At 41.2% G+C, this 24,406-nt stretch overlaps 2 protein-coding genes across 5 annotated transcripts in view; one reads left to right on the forward strand and one right to left on the reverse strand.

Moving 5' to 3' along the window:
- The window catches only part of PPAT (phosphoribosyl pyrophosphate amidotransferase), a 44,584-nt gene extending 27,551 nt beyond the window's left edge, over positions 1-17,033 (reverse strand). The window contains exon 1 of the mRNA XM_005517702.3: positions 16,787-17,033. Coding sequence (XP_005517759.2) covers positions 16,787-16,914 — 128 coding nt within the window. The 5' untranslated portion in view covers positions 16,915-17,033. The remainder of the gene's footprint in view (positions 1-16,786) is intronic.
- The window catches only part of PAICS (phosphoribosylaminoimidazole carboxylase and phosphoribosylaminoimidazolesuccinocarboxamide synthase), a 41,585-nt gene that overhangs the window by 13,893 nt on the left and 3,286 nt on the right, over positions 1-24,406 (forward strand). For all 4 annotated transcript variants that reach the window (XM_088056006.1, XM_088056007.1, XM_088056008.1 and 1 more), the window contains 11 exons: positions 726-812; positions 4,231-4,302; positions 4,956-5,357; positions 6,709-6,774; positions 7,797-7,987; positions 17,492-17,537; positions 18,198-18,395; positions 21,227-21,405; positions 22,085-22,264; positions 22,352-22,465; positions 24,262-24,345. In XM_088056006.1, the coding sequence (XP_087912132.1) occupies positions 726-812; positions 4,231-4,302; positions 4,956-5,357; positions 6,709-6,774; positions 7,797-7,987; positions 17,492-17,537; positions 18,198-18,395; positions 21,227-21,405; positions 22,085-22,264; positions 22,352-22,465; positions 24,262-24,345 (1,619 nt within the window). The remainder of the gene's footprint in view (positions 1-725; positions 813-4,230; positions 4,303-4,955; positions 5,358-6,708; positions 6,775-7,796; positions 7,988-17,491; positions 17,538-18,197; positions 18,396-21,226; positions 21,406-22,084; positions 22,265-22,351; positions 22,466-24,261; positions 24,346-24,406) is intronic.

The following is a 24,406-nucleotide window of genomic DNA, read 5'->3' on the forward strand; positions in this document are numbered from 1 at the left end:
CCACTTGCATCATCCACTTGCCCATACCTCTGTCCCAGGGCAGAGGGGTGGAATTCTCCCTTAACATCAGCGGGCCAATGGCAGAGGAGTGGAGATCTCCTCCCCATGGAGGGGAGCCCAGGGACACCTCTGTCACCCAGCTGTGTGATGTAAACCCCTGCAAGCTGCAGCAGCAGAGATGTTCTCAGGACAGGCTTTAGTACATCGTCTCCATCAGGCAGGCAGCCTTACAGATCAATTGTGTAAGCACAGCATCCTGACGTGTAAGGGTCCCTTGCTCCTTTTGGGGCTAATTCAAACACTTGGATTGACTTGGCATCAGTCACTTAGTTGTCTTTCAATAATTTCAGTATATTTTGCACCCTTTATGCAAGTCACTGTCTTGCCTGTTCTGCTGCATGTTTACCAGTAACTTGGTATCTTACACCCACCATCAGTGAACCATTCTACAAATTCTGATTCAGGTTAAAATAACTTAAGAGTTTACACACATAACCCATAAACTTATATACTGCAGCTGTTATGTGATGTTCTGGACTTACTTTGTAAGTGGGTACACTCTGCTCTTAAGGCTATTACTGCAGATAAATGGCAGATTTAATGTATTGAGAGAGGAAATCTTTAGCAGTAGTTATCATCAGTATATCATTCTGAAGTACATGACTCTCAAAACATCACTCAAGACATGTTTAGTTAATAAGAACTCTGAAAATTTTTTTTTACAGAAATCCTTGAAGATGAGGGGGACTTTGCCAACTCCACCCCAGTAGCTCTGGAAGCTACACAAGTAAAGAAGGAGATGATTGATATAGGTAAGTCAGGACTTTGTCATGATAGTTTTCATAGGACATTCTACTTTACTGGGCATTGCAGACTTCAGAGCTTCATGTTATTCCAGCAAATTACATTAGTTGTACTTCTAGATTATGATAAATTATAAGTTTTGTTTGATTTCATAGTGCAGGAACGTATGAACACTTATTTATCCTTCCCATAATTATAACAAAATCTTATTTTTCCCAGAGAGCATGCTCCTTTTTATGATGCATGTGATTAATCTGCATTTGATTGTGACATAAACACATTTTTTCTTACACAGTTGCCAGAAAGGATAAAATGGAAAAGTAAATAGCAGTCAAAGAAACTAAGAACATTTTATACCTTGTCTGTATTTTCAAACTACTTCATGACTGCATTTAATATCAGATTATTTACTATCAAGCAATTTCCATATAAATATTCTGAACTATTATAAGCATAAAACTGAAATCAGCAATATGTAGAAGTCATATATTCAGTAATAAGTGATCAGGACAAGATTTGTTTTGTTTAAAATATTAAAATTTAACATTAGAATGCAGTAGGGATATTAATATTCCAGAATAAATGAGCATAAAAACCATAGAAGATCATGAAAAAAAGACATCAGGGGAAATAACAATAGCATTGAAATTGAAATATAGTAACCTATATTGAAATACAGTGACTATATTCTTTATAGTAATGCTGTTTGTATGCAGAAGTTAATAGAGGAAAAAAATCAATTTTAGTGATTTTGTGAACAGCAATTCTTTGGCCTTTGGCACTGGCAGTTTCTACCATAAGAATATTTCTCTTGGATGCATCAGGCATGTTCCAGGCAAGAGCTTCCTTTCCAGCAATTATGTTATCTGTAGTTTGGATGTTGAGACACCCTATGCAACACACCCTTTACAACTGTTTGCACTGGCTGATCTTGATCATGAAAGACAACTGTAGTGACTGTGACACTGAGGACAACATCAGAGCCATGCCACCACAACAATGACACACAGAAACACAAGTGACACTGAGGATAAAGTATATCTGTGACCCTGAAAGTTGAGACATAGCAAGGTCACACAAATACAAAGTGAAGAATAAAATGTCATGCAGCTCAACTGACTGCCTCATACACACCAACTCCCTATCATGTAATATCCAATCGAACACAGTAATCATGCAAGTCAGCACTACGCAAGTGCCACTGCCAAAGACAGGAAGAGTTCAGAGAACCACTATGGTTGAGAGAATGATAACAGAAATGGAAGCTATGGGGCGGTTGGTAACAGTTTAAGAAAAAACCCAGGAATTTCTTAGGAGCCTAGGAGTAGCCCTACAGCTCTGTTTTGGCCCATTTCCAAGAGCTCCAAGTGTTAAGGAAGATCTAAGAATTTTCTCAAGAGTTACAGGGTGCCCATTTATGAGATGACATTTATGATTTTTTCTAGTACCCCAAATAAATCACACAAACATGATGATGAGAGTATGATTTCCAAGTTTTCCACAGGTACAAAATATATTCTTGCACATGGGCTTATGAAAAACAAGTATTTGCCAAATGACTGAAGAGAAAACAAGTTATGGAGCAAATATGAATTCCAAGTACTAGTTTGTGCATATATTGGCAAGAACCATTATAGAAAGCACATCAAATGAACATGTTTATTTACAAAGAATCACTGTTTCTGACAGAGCCTAAGTAAGCACTCAGTTTTTCAAAACATAAAAGGAATATTTACTTCTACCCTTTACCAAAACCAGTACTGAACATAGTCTATGACATCCCCTAGCAAACAATGAGAACTAATCTTTCTCTTCCTCCCAACCCAAAAAAGTACGTCCACACAAAAGTGTCTCAGAGTAGTCCAAGCACGAGCAAATTAACCCAGCAAATCTGGGTTTTGATGTTCATAGATTATTTCAAGAATTTCTCAGTAGATAGTGATGAAGTTGCAAATAAAAGCCTGAGGGCAATCAAGAGAGACTTCAGGGGCCTTGAAACTGGTTAAGGGATCAAGAGCACAAATAGTCTTGTCTTCTTCCAGTTGCAAGGAATAATGTGGGGAAAAAACCAGGAAGACCCAGCAGATCACTATCTGGCTTCAAGCTTAGTGACACTGGGAAGATACTGTTTTTTTTAATCATGGTTCCATGACACCAGACTTGCTGATACCTATCTCAAAGGGGTGGGGCTGGGGAAGGATCTTAGCATAGAAGTTAATAGAACTCATTGAAAGAGCTGTAAACTAAATTTGCAGGTGGGAAGAGATAAACCCAGACTTAATAGAGAGCCTGGGGGCAACATGCAAATGTTTGAGAGATGCTGTTCTAGAGAGGTCCTTTGATCTGCGTCTCAGTAGTCAGGGGATGGAGAGCAGAGAGGAGTTATTGATGTGTTAGAAACCACAGAAGCACCTGAGAATACAAAGAGCTTCTCACCCCCTAAAGACGGTGGGGCAAAAAGCCCAGCTGTGGCGCATCTAGTGCAGACAGCATAGGAAACAAACAGGATGAGCTGGAAGCCACTGTGTACCAGGAAAACTGCTATAAGTTTCCATCTTGAAGACACAGAGGGATGACTTGCACAGCTGGAGTGCTGCAATGGTGACTGTAAACTTTGCAAAAGTGACAAGCAAGGAAGGAGAGACTGTGGGCTACTCTGTATGTTAGAGAGTGTTTTGATTGTCTAGAGCTCACGATGGTGACAGTAGGGTTGAGGATGTATGGGTAAGAATCAGGAGAAGTCAACAATTCAGGTATCCTGGTGGGAGTCTGTTACAGACCACCCAACCAGGACAGAGGCAGCTGAAATATTTTATAAGCAGCTGGGAGAAGTCTCACAGTTGCTGGCCCTTGGGGGTGAACTTCAGGTTATCAGATGTCTGCTGGAAACACAACACAGCAGAGGACACAGCCTAGGAGGTTCCTGGAGTGTGTGGCTGACAGCTGCCTGACATAGTTGGTGAAGGAGCCAGCTAGGGAAGGGACCCACTGGACCTGGTGTTTGTGTATAGGAGACTGGTGGTGCCTGGAGCCTCTTGGCCACAGTAGTTACAAAATGGTAGTGTTTTCAGTTCTTGGTGAAGTAAAGAGGGAGGTCATCAGAACTGTCACCTTGGACTTGGGCAACAGCAGAGTCACTGTCCCTGGAGGGATTTAAATGACATGTAGATATGGCATTTAGGGACATGGTTTATTGGTGGACTTGGTAATGCTAAGTCCATCCTAAATGATTAGTATTAGTGCTTCCATCCTAAATGATTCCATGATTCTGTGATTCTTCAAGTCTATAACTAATGGGCTAGACTGAGGGCTTAGGACACTTTTAGGTGGGAATAGGTGTCTCCTACAGAGGATGACAGTAATACTAGCAATTTATTTGTCTAAATCCAAGTCTATTTAAAAAAATTTCTTTTTGTGTTTCTATAGATGATGATTCTATAAGCACTACCTCAGAAGACAGATCTTGTACACCAGTAGCAAAACGGATGGTTGGGACAGGTGAGTATTAACTTGCATTTATTTATGAAATAAATCACATTGCAATTTCAGTACCAAAGCTGGAGCAATCAGATCTCTACTATAAACATAGCTCTACTTTTCTACACCTGATTCCATTCTAGCTTTGTTAGCAAACTTAAAAGTTAGTTTCTTATCTCTTTTTCTTTGATGAGCAAAACCTATATTAATACTGTAGTTCAACTTTCCTCCCATACATATCGAATGAGCAGCATCTGCCTACGTCTGACTATTTTTGAGTCTGAAGATTTCTCTTCTTCTGTTGAATCCCGAGTAGCCTTTTCATTTGCGTGTTGCCGTTTTAATTTGAAATCACACTTCTCACCAATGCTGAGATCTTAAAAGCTTAAATGTACATGATGGTGACGTTCCTACATGTAACACTTGGATACATCTGTCTTTAATTTCACAACAGTGGCACAATTATTGTGACAGAATGTTGAATTTTAGATGCCTTGGAGAAACATGAGATTCTACTCGCTATGTATTTTGAATACTTAAGAGGAAACAATGGTGTATCGATACTAAAATTATAAAGTTAAAATATTATTAGTTGTAATTATGCTTTCATATATGTATATTTAGCATGTATTTATAGCATTTACAGTTAGTTGGTTTTTTATTTATATTTTCAGACAATCACATTCCCTTGGAAGAAGCACAAAATCACTTTAAAGTTATTACAGTTAATGATACTGGAGCAGGAAAACACTGGAGTGATAATGAAGTTAGGGCTCTGATAAACATATGGTCAGATGAAAAGATACAACAGATGCTTGAAGGGGCCACAAGAAATAAAGAAATATTTGAGGAAATTGCCAGAAGGTTAATGAAACGTGGTATAGACAGAGACTGGAAACAATGTCGCACAAAGTACAAGAACTTGAAATATGAATACCGTGCACTGCAGAAAGAAAATGAGCACCTTGGAAATCCCAAAAGAAAAATGAGATTTTATGATGAAGTTGACTGTATCTTAAGAAGACAGCCTCTCGGAACCTCAGGCTGGGGATGTGAAAGCTCAAGTCCCCTATCAGGTAATAAAAACTTCAGTGATGAGATAAAGTGCTTTAAGTGAACTTTCTAAAGCTGCCTGTTTGAGCCATGCTGTAGATGTGAAATGTGTGGCCAGAAATGGGGAGGGAAAATAACTGGGGAAGCTGTATCTGCATGGTCTCATAGGGAACAACTCAAGTGGTCTATGGGGACATGTAGAAGTGAGAATATTAGCAAAAAGTGAAAGCACCAAAGCGTTCTGTGTTATTGGAGAATCTTTGCTTTGGAAAGCCTAAGTGACATACAGTGAAATGGTGCTAGGACACATAGCAGGTTTTAGGAGTCATGCAGCAGACTTGGAAAGTCTGATGAATAGAGAGCTGTAAGCTCATGCCATTTGGAACTGCAGAAATCAGTAGCAATCACGCCAAGTGCAAGGACTCCAAAAACCCCAAACTATATTAATTCAATACACACCGCAGTCAAGAGAGAGAAAAATCCAGGGCAGTGATTTTTATTTGAACACTTGTAATAATTGTATTAATTTTGCTAAAGCAGATTCAGTTTTCAAAATATAGCTTGCTTCTTAGTATCAGAAACTCTCTGATCTAGGAACCACAGAGTATCTGCTGTAAGGGTTCTTGTAACTGGCCAACTGCTTCAGACTTCAGGGGCACCTTCCCCTGCTCCAGGCATATTAGGTGCTCTTGTAGAACTAACTGAACCTCTGCAACTTATGCTTCAGTGACTTAAGGTAAAGCAGAACTAATTGTGATTGTTCTCAATATGTTAGATAATAGTTTGCAACAGCACAAATGTTAGTTGAGGACTTGAACCATTTCTGCAGAAAGGCCAGATGGACAGCTTGATCAGAAACTGCTGGGACCACAATCAGAGTTGTGAACCTGAGCCCTAATGTGGTGTCCAAGGGCACCACTCAGTACTGTGTGAGTTGCAGCTGGAATGACATCCATAGAGCTGTGGGATGACAGTTCTCCCCTGCCTCAGTCTTGTGTATAATCACATTCTCAAGACATGTATTTTCTTCCAAATACAGAAACTGAATCTATTACTGCTCATTTCTACTCTCCGCGAATGGGATATGTCAACACCAAGAATGTTGTCAACACCAACAACCAACCTGGCTTTTTACATTTTAGCATGCTGGAAAAGGACTATGTAATCTGTGAATGCTGATGCAGTGGCCAGTAAAACAATAACATTCCAGAAAAGAAGCTTATTTTCTTATTTTTCAGTTATTAATGTGTTTGAGGCATCTGTGAAAAAAAATGTGTCTTGTCCTAGGGTATTTGCTTTTGTATTTGGTGTGTGACTGACTGTGCCTTGAGAATCTCAACAAAACACTTAGTCACCTTGTTTTTCTCTTCTAAGTTTCAGTGGCAGATGCTGCAGCAAACACGGGATCTTTGAGTATCAAGAGGAAAACATGGAATGATGGTAAGAACCCCTGACTTTTTAAAGCATGTACTACACTGCTGTTGAACTGGATGCCAGATTCATATATTCAGTATTCAAACAGTTAAAAAAACATAATCCTAGAATTTAACACCCAGCTCCGAACAAACATTCTTTTCTCACCCACAACAATTGGTAAAAGAAGAGTTCTGATAAAAATGTAGGCCTAAGGAAAACTGTAATTCATTTATTTCAGTCCTCATCCCTGGTATAAATGAGGTAAACATCATATGCAAAGAAAATACAGTATTTAAAACCCAAGATGTCTCAATTGTGTTGCTTAAGGGAAAGTAGGGACAGGCACAGTCATGGATGTTATTTCTTCATATTACGCTACTGTGTCTGTAAACATGTCTAATGTGTTGTACACAAGAAAACAGGCTAAGACAGCTGTGTCAAAGACAAGATAGAATAGAGAATCATGGAGAGAGAAAAATGATGGGAAGGATAGAAATATGTGGCACATGATTTGATACGGGGAAGGTCAGAAGTTCATTTTTCTTTCTGACAGGCCCTAAATAAAAAGAAAATCCAAGAATGAGGAACAAAAAACTTAGTTTTAAGGATCTCACCACTATCTTTAATACCAAAATTATATTCACAGACAGATGAAGATAAATGATCTGAACATTACATTTTTAAATTCAACCCGTTTAGTTCAACACCACAAACTATACTAACATTGTAACAACATAAACACAATACTAACATTGTATTTAATCACTCTGTGCGATTAAACAGACTTTCATTTATTGCCTATTATGTAAGTACCTCTTGAAAAGGGCTGTAACTAGGCAAAACTGAAAGTTTGAGATAGATTTTTACAGGGTCTGCTGCATTCCTACTCTTGATCATACAATGATCCCTTATACAACACCAGGCAACACCAGCCAAAAGAGAAGATCAGAAGAACAGCTTTAGGAAAATCCAGCATGTGCTAAACTTCAGTGTCAGCAGTTCATTGACTTGTGCACTCTAACCAAGTACTTTGCTTTTGTCCACAGAAGTGTCACCTGTTCCACTTAAGAAAAGTGCTTCTGAAAACACCATATTCCACTTCCAAAAACTGTTAACAGAGAGAGTGCATACAGTAACAGAAGGCAAAAAGTTACTGTTTGAAAGGCTTTGTAAGCAGGAAGAAATGCAAGACCTCAACAGAACACAGCTGTATGCTGATCCATCAGCCGTACAACAGGTTGGTTTCGTGAACTTTCTATGAAATTAACATGCAAATAGATTCTGTCAGGTAGTATGAAATGAAATATTTAAGAGTGTAAGTTACCCACATGAGTACATGCTTGCTTCCCTTTAATATAGTCACCTTCAGTCATTTAAACTAAAATAAGGTGTGAGTTTCCATCATAATCCTTAACTATGAGCTTTTAGCAGTGGTGTCAGTTAGTGGAATGAAAAATATGACCTCTGCCTATATATCTTGGTTCACCTACATGCCACAATTAACAGCCTTAATTGAAAGAAAATAATACTTTAAGTGATCAAAGAAAACATGTACAGTTAAAATTTCACCCCATCATTTCCAATTACCATCTCCAGGGTCTTCTTAACAAGTTAGTCCTCTGCAACTAACCAAATAGTTGAAGCCATAGGACTTTTTGATTATGCAGGGCTGGTGGGGAAAACACTCTTACCTCCTTAACCAGCATTTACCCTCCTCCTACCCTCTTCCCCCTGCTTATGTTGGTGTGGGGGAATGTCCCCCTGTGCCTGCTGAAGGCTTGCAGCAATGTGCAGCACTGAACTGGAGAATTCAGTGAGCCAGAAAGAAAGTACACAGAATTGATGCCTGCATAGAAGGGGCAGGCATTAGTTTTGGTCCCTGTTCTGTAGTGGGCAAGGGGTCTGTTATGTCCAGTAACCTACTGAGAACATAGAAACAGTGCAGGGAACAACGACATGCTAAGAGACAAATGCCACATTATAACTGTTATTCTGCAAAATCCTACTAGCCACTACTTCATTTTGTGGTTGTGCAAGTACTTTCTGCTCTGTATTACATTTGCAGGGTTTTTCTTGCAGTGTACTCCAGCAAAACAACTTTCTGGATCTCAGTCATGTTTGGGCATAGACCTACACAGCCCTGCCAAAGCCAGGTCAGTTCTGTGCGCATACAAAGGCACAACTCAAGTCAAACACTCAAGTCCTTATTACAGCAACAGTCACCAAGTTTATTTACATACAGAGGCCTAAATTCCATCCAAGTCCCTCTTTAAAACTTTACATAAAAATATTACTGGATATAATGTGATATGTATAATTTCCTGCTCTATGCTTAAGTATTTCCTTGTCAATTCTTTTATGAGAGACATTATGAAGGCAAATACTTTCCACCAAGGTGGATTTAATCTGCCTTTTGACTTGCATTTTTTAAACAATTCTGAGAAAACAGGACAGAGATCCCTAGAAAATAATGGGTTTTTGATCATTTATACAGTGATATGGATACATAGTTTTTACAGCATATGCTTATCTACCACTTTTCACATTTTACACTGATTTCTCAGTATAAACCTTTGGCTTGTAATACTGTCACGAAAACTATCATTCCTAGCAATACTAGTATCATCATTGGTTTAAAAATCTTTCTTCTCTCTCTTTCTTTCCAATGAGTTGGTTCAAAGGTACATCCTTGAACTTGTGTTGTATTATTTGCATACAGAGGTGCTGTCTTTGGAAGGAGGACAAGGTTTGCCCCTGCCATCACAGCAGTCAGGTATCCCTACAGAACATGCTGAGTCAGCTGAAGACCTCACCAATCCCACACTACTAAAATCACAGGTTACTCCTTCCACATATGAACCAGAAAAACGTGTGATCCAACCCTAATTCACACCAGTACATTTAAAAGTTTAGTTCAGTTATGATTTAAACTATTTGAAGTAACTGTACTGAAAATAATATGGGTAACGTACATGTTTTGCTTTACCTTCTCTGTTTCATGAGTGCATGGCGGAAATTGACTTGATAACTCATTTCAACAAGAAGATTCCCCTTTTCTCCATGCTACTCTGAGTAACCTAGTTCTTGCTGGATGCCCTATAAACCAGTTCATCTCACTAACCTTGGACAAGACTAGCCCATCTAGTATGAAAAGACCCTGAATGGTTTTTCTGTGTGAGTTGAAGTAGCTCAACAAGTTCCCAGATGTGCCAGGACTAACTCTGAACAGCTGAAAAGTTATTTTTGTTGCAGTGTGCATGTCCTTTTAGAAGAAATACTAACCTGAGGGAAACAGCTAGCACTCTAGAGATGATAAACTGTCACTTTAAATTCTGCATGGTGCACAAGGATCCAAATCTTTCCAAACCTAACTGCCATTCAGTGCAATAGCCCAAAAAAAACCCTTCCTTCCATCAAATAAAAAGCTTTTAATTCATTAAAATCACCAGACCTTTCAAGAATATGTATCTATGCTGATATTCAGGTGAGAACACAACAGCATTGAGGCAAATGACTTGCTGAATACTTAGCAGGTCAGAGCAGAGAACTGCAGAGCACACTTGCAGTCTTCACTTGGAAATTGTTCATGTCAACACTAGGTGGTAGACATGAAACAAGAACTGATAGAAAAAAAGGAACACAAGTGTGTTTACTTTTCAAGTAAAGGTTTTTTTTCCTCAGAAAACTTTTCAGAGAGTAGGATTTATCTAACAAATGTTCAAAGAATGTAGACTTCCCTTTGTGTGGGATTCCTCTTCTATCCTGTTTTGTGACTGCAAAGCACAGCTTGCTTTTTAAAATGTTTTGTCAGAAAGTTGTCTTCTGCCCTGCTGTTCATTCATTGTCAATCAAAGATTGTAAGAGATGTCAGGTGCAAGATGGGGCATTTGGCATTATCTGATATTTGTGTGCTATTCCCATTTATACAGATAACAATTAATTTACTTGAGACAGATAAAGCGATATGAAGACAACCTATCTTCACTGTGGCTGCAGTTATGATTCCATGTAACTTTTTGCTTAAATTAACAAATTTAACAGGCATGTTGCATGTTTAGAATTCTGGTTGTTTAGAGCTATGATCTGTCTCCTTTGGACAGCATCCCCAGGGGTAGTGACAGTGGGCTAAAGAGAATGTTGCTAGGCCAAAGGATTTCTCAAAACAGTCCCTTCAGAAATTGTATTGGTTAATCCAACTCATCCTTCCAGTGCATTTTTATATCCACTTAAGCTTTTGCTGTGGCTCTGTCTGTAATCACAGCTTTACATTTATTACAGTCGCAAAATATTTAGTCCAGACACACAGGCCAGTGACATGGAACACGGGACACCATCTGACACACGCTAAATGGTTTTGTATAGGGAACTACCACAGGACTGCAGTGGTTTGGGAGAAGAGCCTTTCTTAGACCTAGATCCTCAACAGACAACAGAAGAGCCAGACCAAGTCATCATGTCCATGCAACTAATCCTGGGAATCTTAACATAAATTACATCATGAAAACGTTCCAGCTTGATAATCAAAACCACGTAATGATGGCAAGAGCATCAATCATACAAATAACAGAGATTTTTTTTTCTCCCTCCTCAAATATCTGCATTATTGCCAGAGGGCCATTAAGATTAGTATGAGGACAAATCTGTCTCCTTCCCAGTTTGCAAATAGCAGTACTGAGATTTTTGAGTTGTAGCAGACAAATGGAACTATTACCACTCTGACCTGCATTAAAAAGCTTCATTTTTCTCTAAAGCACACTCATTCACTAAGATGAATGGGTCACTTCACACATCTTTGATAGCGCTGTTATTTTGTAAAGTCCTCTGAATGCCTTTTTAGGTTATTGGAGAAACTGTTTGGGCCAAAGGCTTTGAGAATGAGCTTCAGGAAGGAGAAATGCTTGCAATGATGGTGGATCCACAAGCACTATCTGCATAATTGGCTTTAAAGACTGCCTTCAGAATCATCCTTTGTTTCTTACCAGCTAGGTCTCCTTTGAATTGGCACAAGTATCCATATGGCCAAGTGGCTAAACAACTGATTTACATTAAAACTAATCTAATAAAAAGCCCCTCCAAACAACCCTGCTTTTTTTTTTTCCCCCCAAGGGAATGGTAATGCAAGACATAGCAGATAGTGAAGCCAGGAGAATTTATATGAACTGCACTACCCAGTGATAACACAGGTTACTGCACACAAACTTCCCTCCATGCATGAGGCTCAAATTTAAGGTATGGGCAGACAAGCCAACCGAGCAATCCTATGAAAATTACGGGAGAGCTTTATAATGCCTACATGGATGACTTACTTACAGTCAAAGTGAGGAAGAATGAACAGTCTCACCCCAGCTCTCTAGCTAGGTTAATGTAATAGGAAGTCTGTTGGCCACAATAAATATAACAGCTGCCTCAGAAATGTCCTCTTGTATCTCTTGTTTGGCACAATTTCCCTCCTGTTTTTCCCAGTCCTTCTTACATGATATCATTCCAGCTGGTTACTCCACATTCAGAGATAAGAGCTTAGACTGAACTACATTTTGTGACATGTACATTGACGATACCTCAACTTGGTTAGGATGAAAACTGGCTTTTCTTCACTTTCCTAAAAATGAGTGTGTAGGAACCCAAGCCCTGCAGGATGTTATGTAAAACTACCTAGCAGATGGAAGAGCTCACCACAGCAAAAAGGCCCTGCTCCTCCTTTCTTCTTGCAGGAAAATCTTTGCAGAATGTTAAGCCAGGCTGTCATCACCTGCAGCACAAAATGGCCTAAAACTTGAATCAAGATAGAACTAAAAGAAGGGTTTCCTCATCTACATTCTGTGTCTGAATGCACTCAGGAATATTTTACCAGCATATAGAGCATGAATGTTCTCATAAAATAGCATACAGACTCAGTACCTAACTAGGAAAACATCTGACCCCATATATTCCTTAGGGAATTTACATATAAATATGACTAATTACAAAATTTGCTATTTAGACAATTGAGACATTTGACACTGCACTTCATGCACCTGGGAGTGAGGGATATGTTGAACTCATAATGCATTCTTGAGATGAAACTAAAAGATAAATACACACCAAATTATCAGGATCATTACCTGTAGTATATCTGAGTTCCTCAGAAAATTCCCATCCAAATACTATTATAATTTTAAGCTTTTTGATTGAAAGATTCACAGTATAAGTCACAATACCAATGGCTTGCTAAATAGCCTTTAAAAGAAACCCCTATCTTGTAGCCAAGATGTTGTATATAAAATGTAGATAAACACTTTTATTATGGTATATTGAATGCAGGTATTTGGAGGGATGGCTATTGGGAAGCAACCAGTGACTTTACTAGACTGAAAGAGAAGTGTCTTAATTTACACTGGTGATGATCTGTTATATGGGTTTTAATCATGGACAATAACAGGAAAGGTATCTAAAAGTACACCGGCCAAGCCTCCAATGATTACAAGTTCCATACACAGGCCCACCTGAGATAAGGAATATTCCAACTTAATGGCACTTCCACCTTCATAGAAGAGGGCTTTTAAAGACTTGTTCTAAAAATGAGTACAAAGCTGGTAGGTACACTCAGGTTTCAGTACATAGTATTACTGCCAAAAATATTTTCCAAAGAATTTTGCAAAAAGTTAACAGAAATCACACTTCCTTGAAGATTAACTTTGCAAATTTGTCCTGGTCAAGGACTCAAATGACGTCTAATAGATTTGTAATTAAGAGTAACTCCTCCTCCCTCCCTCACCACCCCCAAGAAAATCCTCTCCTTAGCAATATCCTCTGATTTTATTTTGGCATGCTGTCAGTGGATTTTGCACTGACTTTGTTCCCTGGCTTACAAAATGTAGAGATGATTTAGACCATCCACTTTTAAGCCTTGTTAATGTTGATGCCAGAGTAACATGATTTGCTTGAGCAGAATTAAAAGTTTCTAACATAATGAGCATGGTAAAATGTTACCATGGTGTCAGATTAAATTTATAAAATGTTCTTAGTGTGTGGAAGGCATTGATTAGACTGCGAGAAGGAATATACTGGTTTTCATTTTTAATTCAGAGTTCACCATTATAAAGCTAAAGCAAATAAAAAGCTGTGTTTTAACTTCTGCTACAAAGGAGAGAGAATTTAAGCCTCAACAACTAGCAGCTGCTTTTTAAATATTAAAAAAATGCAACCCCAAACAACTTTTAAAGTTGTTTCTGCTAATGTCATAATAGTGAAATTACAAGTTTATCTTTTGTCTTTTCTGATGACGCTCCTGAACTTCGCTTACATATACACATCAATTTTTCATGCAGAACAGTTTCAGTAAGTGAAGCAGCAAGCACCACTCATACACACCACTGAATGCAAGCTTATATATTTTGGTGGCTTGATTCAGCTCACAGAGTTTCAAGTTTTCAGCTGCAAATATCCCCAATGAAGACAATCTCTTCAGTGCCACAGTAATACAAATGATCAACTCATTCTTGGCCATTTATCAGAAACAGCGAAGTCTTTCACCTTGCTGCAACCAGCTGTATCAGAACACAAAGCACAAAGAATTTATGCTGCATGTTTTTGTGGCATCTAACAAATACTCTGGATTTTTACACATACAGGTAAGATTTCAAAGATCAGAAATTATAACATGTTCTCCTCTTTGTGGTCTAGGCATCTCAGAAATGAAGCTTGGTACAATGCCATGCTTTAATATTCTGAATTTTAAAATCTGAGGCAAATTAAGGGCCAAATTCTATATTTTGATTTATTGCACAGGACTAATTTGCTTATAGAAGAACTTGTTCATATGAAAATATGTAATCATTACATAAATATCCTTACTAATTTGAAGGTGATGTCTAAGGACTGTATTTTCTAGTAGCCAGTCAAATTTCTGTTAGTCACTCAGGCCTGAATTGGATGGCCCACTAATATTCACTATAATCTTTCCTATTTACTTATTTTTAAAGGGCTATTGTTAAGAGACGTGTCTTCGTTTTTAACTTTAAAACCATGGGCCTAATGAAGTTTACTGATTCAATAATGCTAAACTTTAACTGTGGTTTTCAAGAGACATTCCAAAAAGTAGAAAGAAGCTGTTATCCTTGGGATTATTATTGGATTGGGATGCCAGCTCTTCTACCCACCGTAATAGGAGAAATTCAAAGAGAGAAACATTAGCAAAGAAAATAGGAAGATTAATATCTCAGCTATTTACAGAATTTTATTGAGTGCTTGTAAAGGTACACCTAATGGAACAGACTGTTTCACTTTTACATGTCCAATGCTTATGCCTTTAGGAAAGCATCCCTTACAATTACTGAGTTAGATCAGAATCAGAGGTAGTGCATATATGCCTCTAGGTGTGTAGCCTCCTGTAGAATTTGTGACTATATGATGAATTTCAATCATAGTATAAGTATTGCTGTGTACAGTCGTGTCCTCCACAGGGGATATCTGATATTAAAAAGCTCAAGGAAATTAAATGTATTTGTCAAGTGCCCATCAAAGAAAAAACCAATCAAACCACAAAACAAAGCACATTGAAAAGTTAAAAAAAAGTTGCAATGAGAATTGAGATAATAAGATGCAAAGTAATGAAAATACATCAATCATTTTATTTCCACCTAAAACACTCCAGTGTAACTGCAAGCACAAAGTAAGATTATTTCCAACCTCTTCACAGAAAAATGATGCAAGCCAAAATGAGACTACTGATTCATTTTACATGAAAACTATAGCTTTGTTCCTGGGATTTTGGCTGTATCACTCCCAATAAAAACATTCTTTGGTGGACACTGGCAAATATATATATACCTGCAGCCGAATTGTTAGGATATGAGAGTCAGTAGGGATGCAGCATTTTATCAAGAAAAGTGTATGAAACTCTACTGTAACAAAAAGAAAATCTCCACGATTTCCTGTTGTTGGTCCAAAACCAATTTCAGAGCAACATTTTACATGTCTGTGACCTCAGAAATACAAAGAATATATTTTATCTATTCAGTGCACGTGTATTTACCCACACCTGGGTAGCCCACCTACCCAGACTGTGAGGAATGTGTTTATTTAGCACACTTTTTTGCAGCTGTGAAGTAAAGCACAGTAAACAGGCTCGGCATGTACTCCTATATGTCCCTACTATAAAAGCTTGTGCATGTCTGGCTGTGCATGTGTTCCCACAGGGAAGATATCCCTTTCTGGCACCACGGGGAAAATTATTGGTTAAGTCAGTCCATAACATTATTATTTTGAATACCAACCAAATGGAAGCAGAACCCAGACTTCATTCTGTAGCTCTGCATCCACATGGATTACTGTCAGGTCTGTTGTACACTGCCGTAGACATGTCAGGTAGAAGTTTTTTTTGTATCATGATAATGAATCTAAACCACTACCGCTAGTCGGAGCCTAAAAACGCTTAAGAACTGCTCCGTTTCGGTAGCCTCTGATTGTGTGACTTATACTTTTAAGGTGAGCATCTCGAGAATGACGCCCGGGCCTCGCCGCGACTCCGGCAGGAGGTCACCGCTCGGCGTGGCTGGGACGGGGCGGCAGACGCATCCCGCTGTGCGGGGCGTACCCCCCTGCCGCCCGGGGCTTATCCCGCCGCTTGGGGCTCATCCCCGCCGCTCGGGGCTTATCCCCGCCGCCCGGGGCTCCGCGCACGGACGTGCAAATGCCCGGGCCAGTGGCGCAGCCCCGGCAGCGAGAGTGGATGCGACTCGGACGAGATGCTGCCGAGGTCCGAAGGCGTTCGACAGCTCTCCTTCGGCGGGACCGGCTCGGGAGGCAGGAGGCGGAGGGGTGTCCCTCCCGCTTCGCCTCCGGGATGCTGCCGGAGCTCTCCGCCGGGGCGGAGCGGAAGGGACCGGTCGGGACGCTCCCCTCCCTTCCCAGAGCGCTCCCGCCGCTGGAGACCCGAGGCCCTCCAGGCTGCACGTGTCGCTGCAGGGCCCCGAGCAGCCGCCGCGGCCCGGCCCGACACCGAGCCGCGTCCGGGCGGCCCCGTCCGGGCACGCCTCGCCCCCCGCGCCCCTCTTACCTGTGCTGCAGCCCCACCAGCCCCAGCGTGATCACATGGGGCACGTCCAGCTCCGTGGGCCACGCGCCGGAGGCGATGCAGCCGAACACGCCGCACTCCTCCCGGGTGCCCAGCTCCTCCAGCTCCATGGCGCGGGCAGCACGTGGTGGCGCGGTGGCCCCGCTCCCGCTCCCAGTCCCGGCCCCGCTCCAGCGGCTCCCGCACGCTGCTGCCGGCGGCGCGCTCAGCCCACAGCGCCGCTCCGCCCGGGGATCCCGGTGGCCCGCCGGGCGCCTCCCGCCCTCATTTACATACGGGGGGGCGACACCGCAGCCCCGGCCCGCTCCGCCGCCTCGCCCGGCCCCGCCTCCCCTAGATTCCGCTCTGCCCGCGACCCCGCCGGGAGCACCAGGCCGAGGGGATGTTTGCCCGCGGGGTGAGGGTGCGGGGGGCCGGAGGCCGGGCGCGGCGTGGCGCCGGCATTGGCCGGGCAGAGGGCCGGGGCCGTGTTTGCACGGGACGGGGGGTGGGGGGGGGGGGGGGGGGGTGATGCTGTCGTCCGGGGTTCGCTCGGGGGGCTCGGCGGGGCCGCCCCGCGGCGTAGGGCGGCGATTGGCGGGCGGCGTCGCTGCCCGCTGCCCGGGCTGCCCGCCCCTTCCGCCGGCCCCTTCTTACCCCGGCGGGCGAGCCCCGCGGTGTGCGCTCAGGCTCTCTCCTGTGCCCTAGGTGCCCGCGCCCGCTCCCGCCGCAGCCATGGCCCCCGCAGCATCAGGTAACCGGGCGGCCGTCGGGGGTGGGTCGGTCGGAGGTGCTGCTCTCGGGGATCCTGTGCCCGATCAGTGGGTTGGGGTGTAGGTGCTTGGGAACCAACTTTCTCCCGGCGTACTTTTAATGTTTTGGGGTTTTTATCTATATTTTTTTCCCAGTGGGTACTTGCTTGTGAGCGAGGGTGGGCACGGCTGTAGGAGAGGTGGCGGGGGCAGCTCCAGGCGCAGGATGCTGAGGGCGGCAGCCGCCCCGCGCGTCCCGTGCCGCGGAGCTCCGGGATCGCCACGAAGTCGGAAGGAAAAAAAAAAATAAAGCGTCGGGGCTCTTGGCCACCCCGCTCAGGCGGCAGCTCCCGGCTGCCCGCGGCCGTGGGGGCGGCTGGGGCACTGCCGGAGCTGCCCGGCTGCGGCTGGCGCGGCCCCCGGGAGCTCCGGGCGGAAGCTTTGAGCGGGACTTTCGGCCTCGCTGCTGGGGGAGCGTGGCCAAATCGCCCCGTGGGTCGGGGCTCAGGGAGCTCCTCCTGCTCAGGGACCGCAGCGCGGGGTCCTGCTGGATCCCCATAGACTCGAAGGTGGTGGCTCTGCGTGCGGAAGTAAACAAGTTTTTTGCGATGCAAAAATGACTTTTTTTTTGTTTGTTTTGTTTCGTGTTTTTCTTCCTCTAGACCTGAAACTTGGCAAAAAAGTTAATGAAGGTAAAACGAAAGAAGTGTACGAGCTGCCAGATATCCCGGGATGTGTTCTCATGCAGTCAAAAGACCAAATAACGGCGGGAAATGCAGCCAGGAAGGACCGAATGGAAGGGAAGGCTGCCATTTCCAACACAACGACAAGCTGTGTGTTTCAGCTGCTTCAGGAAGCTGGTAAGTATTTTAAAGGTAGAGTGTGTTTGCTTGTATGTTACTGACATTATTACAAAACAGTATTTTTTATGAGAGAGTTTATAAGAGCCTTGAGGCTCTTGGGGATTCTTTAGTCTATTTTCTGTTAGCTTTTAATTATGCTTTTCTCTCTGGTACTTTAGAGCTGTGTGAGTGTGTGACTTGTTCATTTGGAACATGGGGGTGTTCGCACTAATGTAGTGTTGCAGATAACTGCAGTAGTTTCTCCTGCTTTTTTGGACACGCCCCTATTCGTCTCCTCTCTGCTTTTGTTAGTTCTTCCATCCCCTACATCTCCTTACGTGTAACTCTGGGCTGGACACATCTGCCTTGCTTTACTACATCTGCATGCATAGAATGCACTACCATGCTATGTCCAGGCAATGTGAAATCTGTGTATATAAGAAGAAACATAAAATTAGTGTCTTTTCCCTCCTCGGTTGTGTGTTATAGTAGCATAAACTTCCTGTAAGCTTTGCACATAGCACTTGCACACACCACATTGCAAAATACATTTATCAGTCTGTGTTGAATGTATCAGGAGCATAATCTTTACTTTTAAAGATTCAAAGTATTTCTGATGCTAGCAGTGAGTTTTCAGAGTACGTAACTTAAGTCACTCATGTAAGTTTTGCACCACACTTCCAGAAATGAAGCCAGTAGCTTTGCTTTGAGAAAGCATTTTGAAGTGTCTTTCACTGAGTAGTTTGCAAGTTGCAAAGAGAATTTGTGCTGTTGGTGAATCTGCTAACAGTACTAGAATACAGGCACTAGTCAGCTTAACTAAGATTGCTTATAGCTGTGTGCTCCATATGCTTCGAAACATTTGCAAAGACTGCTTCAGGCAGCAGCTGAGTTGCTCTAGAATTTGTGTTATCTGTTACAAGGTGTGGTGATAGCTCTCAAACAAACTGTGAAGTCCTAGCATGTTTCATATGGGGAAGAGAAAGATGGGTTCTCTAGAGTTTTATCTTTTGTCTCAGCCAGTATTTTAAGAACTACTTACACAGAAATATATACCAAGTAATTCAATGTAATCCTGAGTCACTGGCTTTCTTGGGAAGCCTGTTGTACATAAAGTGCTAAGAAGCCTCCTAGGTATTTGATGATATTTGCAGTTTATTAAAACTTTTAATTTTTATTTAGGAGCAATTAGTGAGATGTTTTGCCTAATTCTTGAATGGCATTAGTTAAGACGACAATCAAAATAATTCATATCCTACAGATGTGCACTTGAAGAAGCCATTCCGTTGCTCTCTCAAAAATCCGTGAGTGGCTTGTACTCATAACTTCCACAAGTGCCATGGAAAAACGTGCAGAATAAACTGCAGCTGCATTTTAAAGCAGCAAAAGAACTTTCAGGCTTCTTCTTCAGTTTCCATATTTGAGTGGTGTAAATGCAGATAGTGGGAATGCCTTATTGTAGAGGGTGTTTGTTTGCCTTGCGCAACTCTTCTTTACCTGCTCTTTCAGAGGTGATGATTTACGAAGTTCTGTTAAAGTTTCTCTCGCTTTTATAATTGAGCTAATGTCAGCCTAGCAAAAACACACATCTGCACTGATGAAAAGTGTAGTAGTGAACCAAACAGGGGCCTAAATGTACATTTGATTATTTAAATCATTTTGCCTTTGAAGGAAAGGCACCAAACTTTGAAGAGTCAGCATTCATATTTTAAGACTTTTTGTTTCTTCCTTTATGGTTCTGGAAGTGGAATGGAATAGAACTGCTTGATTTGACTGAGTGCACTTCCTTTGCCTTCTGTTTCTGGCAGAAGCCAATTGGGCTTGGCAGTTGTCTTGCTCTGGTCAGGTGTGCAAAGCAAAGCAGCACAGTCCCCAAGCCAGGTGCAAAGGAGAGCTGCTTTACTGCAAAAAACAGGCCTTTTTAAGCAGTCAGGCCTTTATCAGCTGCATAGTTTTAAATCATAACAAACATAATTCAACCAACCACAGTGTGAACGTTTGATGTTTATGTGACTTGTTTTTCTACCTCTAATTCAGTCACTTTCCCATAGTCCTTTTCTACTTAGCCAAAGTAACAGGCTTGAGCCATGATTTTATAAGGTCTTCCTTTTGTAAGGTTTTACCTACATGAAACAGTCAGGGAGAAAGTGAAGACTTCCCTCAAGAGTGAAATTTAAAAAAGAGCCATTTTGGACTTAGAGAGCTGATCTGCATGTTGGCTGTCCCTGTTTAATATGGGGTCCATCATCTCACAATTATGTAAGAAGGTTGATTTGTTGCAGCAGGTTTGAGTGTACATGATTCTGAATCTGTCTTTTTCCTAATTAATCATCAAGACCTAGTGTCCTAAATAACTTAGTTTGTGATGAAAGGGAGGACAAAGCATTTTCTCTGCCCCATCTGCTTTTATTAAGCAAAGTAGTAGTAAAGACTGCTGTGCTCTGTTACTCCTTTCAAAGGCTCCAGTTACTTTTCAGTCTATAATAAATCTTTTACCAGAGAACGTGGTTGGGTACTTGGTTGCTGCTAGTATTTTTTTTTCGACAAACAAAAACATTGTGAAGGATAGATTTCATTTTTTAAGGCTCTGTGAGCAAAATTATTTTCAAGAATAGAGTTCTTAGTTACAAGTGAGTGTTATATGATAAAATTGGCAAAAATAATTGCTTCGGGAAGATACTTGTCTTTTGCAAGGCTGGAGTGGGCTTGCCCTGCAGAGATTCAGTGTGTCCCTTAAGTCCAGGGAAGAGTAAGATTCAGATGTACTTAACATTAGAGATGTTTGTGACTACTGTTTTAACTGTGGAGCGTGCCTACTAATAGAACGAAGCTGCCATCTTTTTATTTAGGAATCAAAACAGCTTTTGTCAGGAAACAGAGTGACACAGCGTTCATAGCAGCTCACTGTGAAATGATCCCAATTGAATGGGTGTGCAGAAGAATTGCTACTGGCTCTTTCCTCAAGAGAAACCCTGGTGTCAAAGAAGGATATAAGTTTTACCCACCCAAAATTGAGATGTTTTACAAGGTAGGTTTCCTGTCCTGTGATGTTAATCAAACTTAAGCAGAGCTAGGATTCTGTATTATCTCCTTTAATATGAAGACAGATAAAGCAAGTAGTGTTAGTGGCTGACCAGTCCTCTCACTATCAGTACTTTTGCCAGTCTCATGTTTTTTTGCATTCTTGTCCAATAGCTATTTTGTCCAATGTACATACAGTAGTGGCTTACTAGTGCAATCAAAGAGTAACAAGCCAAACTGTATTTAAAATTAGAAAAATGTAGGTATCAGGGCTTTTTAGGTATAAGCTTAATGCATCAGTTGAAACAGGTATGTTGATATATTTGAAGAAATTAAAATAAACAGTACTTGCATGGTGAGGGTAAGTAGCTAGCTAGTCATTTAGGATTCTGAACTCCTTTGGGAATGCATGCTGAAAGATGTATCTGGTGAACTGTAATCTAAAGCGTTTGTGGTGGACCTTAAACGTTTGTGGTGTTGCTCTTAAAGATGGTCAGGTGTTACAGCAAGTGTTTTCAAAGTTACAGTAATTTTTTTAATGCTAATCATAAAATACTAGTTTGAAGCCTGTATTTGTTACTTGTAGAAAAAAAAAAACAACAACACAAAACCTTGTATCTTTTAATGGTTTTCCTCTTATAGCAAGCTTCAATTACATCATGTGTTTGTTCTGGTTTTCTTAACAGGATGATGCAAATAATGATCCACAGTGGTCTGAAGAGCAAATAATTGAAGCAAAATTCTGTTTTGCTGGACTTACTATTGGCCAGACTGAAGTGGATATTATGTCTCGTTCTACTCAAGCCATTTTTGAGATCCTGGAAAAAGCATGGCAGCCCCAAAACTGCACTCTTGTAGACCTGAAGGTATAAGAATTTAATTTCTCATCCTGGTTTTGACAGGAAAAATATCACTGTATAATTACTAAAATAGGATTCTTACTGTCTTTTTAGATTGAATTTGGTGTTAATGTGCTGACAAAAGAAATTGTTCTTGCTGATGTTATTGACAATGATTCATGGAGGCTGTGGCCAGCAGGAGACAGAAGCCAGCAGAAGGACAAACAGGTGTTGCTTTAATCTTTACCTTCTAAGTAAGCAGGGGAGAAGAATGAAGAAAGTCAAGCCTATAGTTTTAACATCTGCTTTCAGAGTGGCTTTTTCTAGATGGTCTTACCTTGTTGCAGAGTAGTTTGTATGGTACCTTACCTCGTGTCCAAGCCTGTTCTCATTAAATAGTTTTTCTGGTTTGTGGTAGAAAAAAAATCCCCTGTATATATTCAGCTGGAATACCCAGCAGCACTATTGACTGGAGCTATTGTGATGAAGTGTGGGATTTACAGGAATGATGAGGATTTCTGACTTGTGCAGATAATAATAAAATAGTTGGATAACAGATTGGTGGGAAGAGCAGAAACTTTGGTACCCAGGTCTGCTTTCAAGTTTCTCAGCTTATTCAGAGGGCTATCCTCTACTAGTAAAGATCTGGTGATACTTAGGAGGGAACTGCTGTGAGAATGCTTTTCTTATTTATTTTGGTTAACCATAAATTCAATAGTGTTGCCTCCAAAAGTGTTACTAATAGGCTCTGCCCACATATGAGGCCTGCAAACAAGTTTGAAACAGAACTTGTCCTATGTTTAAACTTACAGCATTTATACTTCCCAAGTATCATCTCATTACCAGATGACTAGTTATGAAGGAACAGGTTTGGGAACACTGCTGCCAGGAGTTTGTCATGGTTGTTGAGATTAGTGAGAGAGATCCTGTGAAAGTGTTGTAAGCCACAGGGGAAGATTTCAAAGTTTATGTGGGAGGAAGGGTATTAATTTTAAATTGGGAATCAAAACTGCTCTGCTCTTTACTTGAATTATATAGTAGCATGTTTGAGTGAATTGCTCTGACAGTCCCCTAAAATAAGGTACATGATAACATCATGTAGAACCTAGATTGGTACTGTGCTACTGCAGGCAATTGTGTCATTACAAATCCAATTTTAAAGAAGTTGTATGTTTTTCCTTAAATTGTCACTGTGGAAAGCTTCTAAAACCTGAATACCCTTGTGGCTGAAAGTCTTTAGTGTTGTAAATGTCCATAAATTGCTGAGTAGAAGGTTGTTTATGCTTAGAATTGCTAAAAACTGTAAATATTTCATTTGAGGTATAATAATAATTCTTACCAATTATGGTAGCAAAATTAGCCTTTTGTGTACCCAAACCACATTAACTTCATTTGCTGGTTTTAGCTGGGGTAGGGTTATTTTTCCTGACAATGGCTAATATAAGGCTGTGTTTTGCATTTATGCTGAACACAAGGTTGATAATAAAAAGATGTTTTTGTTATTGCTGATCAGGACTTAAACATAGACTCCCAAGGCCTTTTCTGCTTTCGATACTGCAACACTGGCGAGGAAGTTAGGGGTTCCTGGGAGGTTGGGAGAAGACACATCTGGGACAGGTGACCCCAGCTTACCAAAGGGATATTCCAGATCTTGTGACATCATATAAATATATGTATATATAAAGTGTGGAGAAAGGAAGGGGTTGTGGGGAGACATTTGGAGTTGATGGTGTTTCGTCTTTCCAAGTCATGGTTATGTGTGATGTGGCCCTGCTGTACTGGAGATGGCTGAACACCTGCCTGCCCATGGGAAGCAGTGCATGAATTCCTTGTTTTGCTTGTGTGTGTAGTTATTGCTTTGCATATTAAACTGTCTTTATTGCAACCCATGAGTTTTCTCAGTTCTACCTTTCAAATTCTCTCCCTGATCTTTGGTGGGGGAGTGAGTGAGAGGCTGTGTGGGGCTTGGCTGCTGGCTGGGGTTAAACCACAACACTTCAATGCTTTTATTTTCCTTTCTTCAGTCCTATCGGGACCTGAAAGAAGTGACTCCTGAAGCACTGCAAATGGTTAAGAGAAACTTCGAATGGGTTTCAGAAAGAGTTGAGGTACCTGTTTTTATGAACAACACATCTAGACTTCGATAACTGTGTGCCTTGAACCCTGTTG

This window comes from Pseudopodoces humilis, chromosome 6, assembly GCF_049639895.1.
Source record: "Pseudopodoces humilis isolate 2021_Gansu_Grassland_sample_001 chromosome 6, ASM4963989v1, whole genome shotgun sequence".
Lineage (NCBI taxonomy): Eukaryota > Metazoa > Chordata > Aves > Passeriformes > Paridae > Pseudopodoces > Pseudopodoces humilis.